Below are 967 nucleotides of genomic sequence, written 5' to 3'. Positions count from 1 at the left end.
GTACGGCAATCTTTCTGGGACCTCTTGCTGCCTAGGAAGTGATCCAGGATTATATTTTCAAATAGCTGTTCTGTCACTCTGTCATTTTGGAAATCCAAGGTGCTTAGTGCAGTAGTTATAAGGGATGTAGCTATTCTTACATCCCAGTAAGAAATATGAAGCTGTGCCATGTTACAGCACCATCGGTGCTCAGGATAGCTTACGGATGGTTATAGTCCCTTCCCACAACCTCAGTGCTGGACGAACTGGCTCAGTGAACTTGGAGCGGAAGGTGTGCAGGTGTGCCATCCCGAATGTCACATTATAGAAAGACAGGAGCCCGGCTTCGTAATCCAGAAAAACGCCAACTCGTTCTGGATCGTTTTCTGTTTGTATTGGGATTTTTTCCCCATTGTGGAATGCCCAGTATTCAAAATCAAACCTTTTGATACACCAGGATTCGCGGTTCCAGCCCAGCCGGCAAAGTTCGGAGTCTCCTTTTCTCTTGATGGAAGGGTAAGCGGCCCCGATCCACCATCCTTGGCCAGCTTGGAGCAAATCCACCTCCCAGTAATGACTCCCGGCGCAGAAAGAATCTCTGCTCAAAACCTGCCAGAGGCTGTCAAACCTCTGTGGATTTGAGGCATAAAACCTCCTCCTCCAGAAGTAGCTTATGGAAAGAAGGTCCTCGGACAACGTCAACCTGGGGTGCAAAGTATCAAACTCCAGTGTGGGGGATCTTGCATCTGTGTGTGGGAAGGAAAAAAGAAACACATTCACAGGCTCCACATCCTGGAAGAAGAAGCAACTCAAGTTCTGCAAAGCGGCAGGGCGAGGATGAAACAGCCGTGCCAGAAGGCACGGGGCTGCCGCAGAAAATCAGTATCTCCGTGTGTGTTTTTCTCTGCATTTCCCTCGTGCAACGCTCACCGAGGGACACGTCATCATGATGATGTATGTTTCCAGGGCCTTTTTTGTAGAAAAAGCC

The 967-nt window shown here is 48.9% G+C and overlaps 1 protein-coding gene across 1 annotated transcript; it reads right to left on the bottom strand.

Moving 5' to 3' along the window:
- Positions 1-189: 189 nt before the first annotated feature.
- On the bottom strand, positions 190-725 carry LOC107125314 (tripartite motif-containing protein 14-like; the record flags this gene model as incomplete). The annotated part of the gene is made up of 1 exon (XM_015428755.1): positions 190-725. A coding segment is annotated over one exon (536 nt), but the record flags the coding sequence as incomplete, so codon positions are not given.
- Positions 726-967: the final 242 nt, after the last annotated feature.

The sequence above is a fragment of the Gekko japonicus genome, unplaced genomic scaffold, assembly GCF_001447785.1.
Source record: "Gekko japonicus isolate JY-2015 unplaced genomic scaffold, Gekko_japonicus_V1.1 scaffold39398, whole genome shotgun sequence".
Taxonomy (NCBI): domain Eukaryota; kingdom Metazoa; phylum Chordata; class Lepidosauria; order Squamata; family Gekkonidae; genus Gekko; species Gekko japonicus.
The sequence above is the reverse complement of the archived record's forward strand: the minus strand, read 5'-3'. Positions and strand labels throughout refer to the sequence as shown.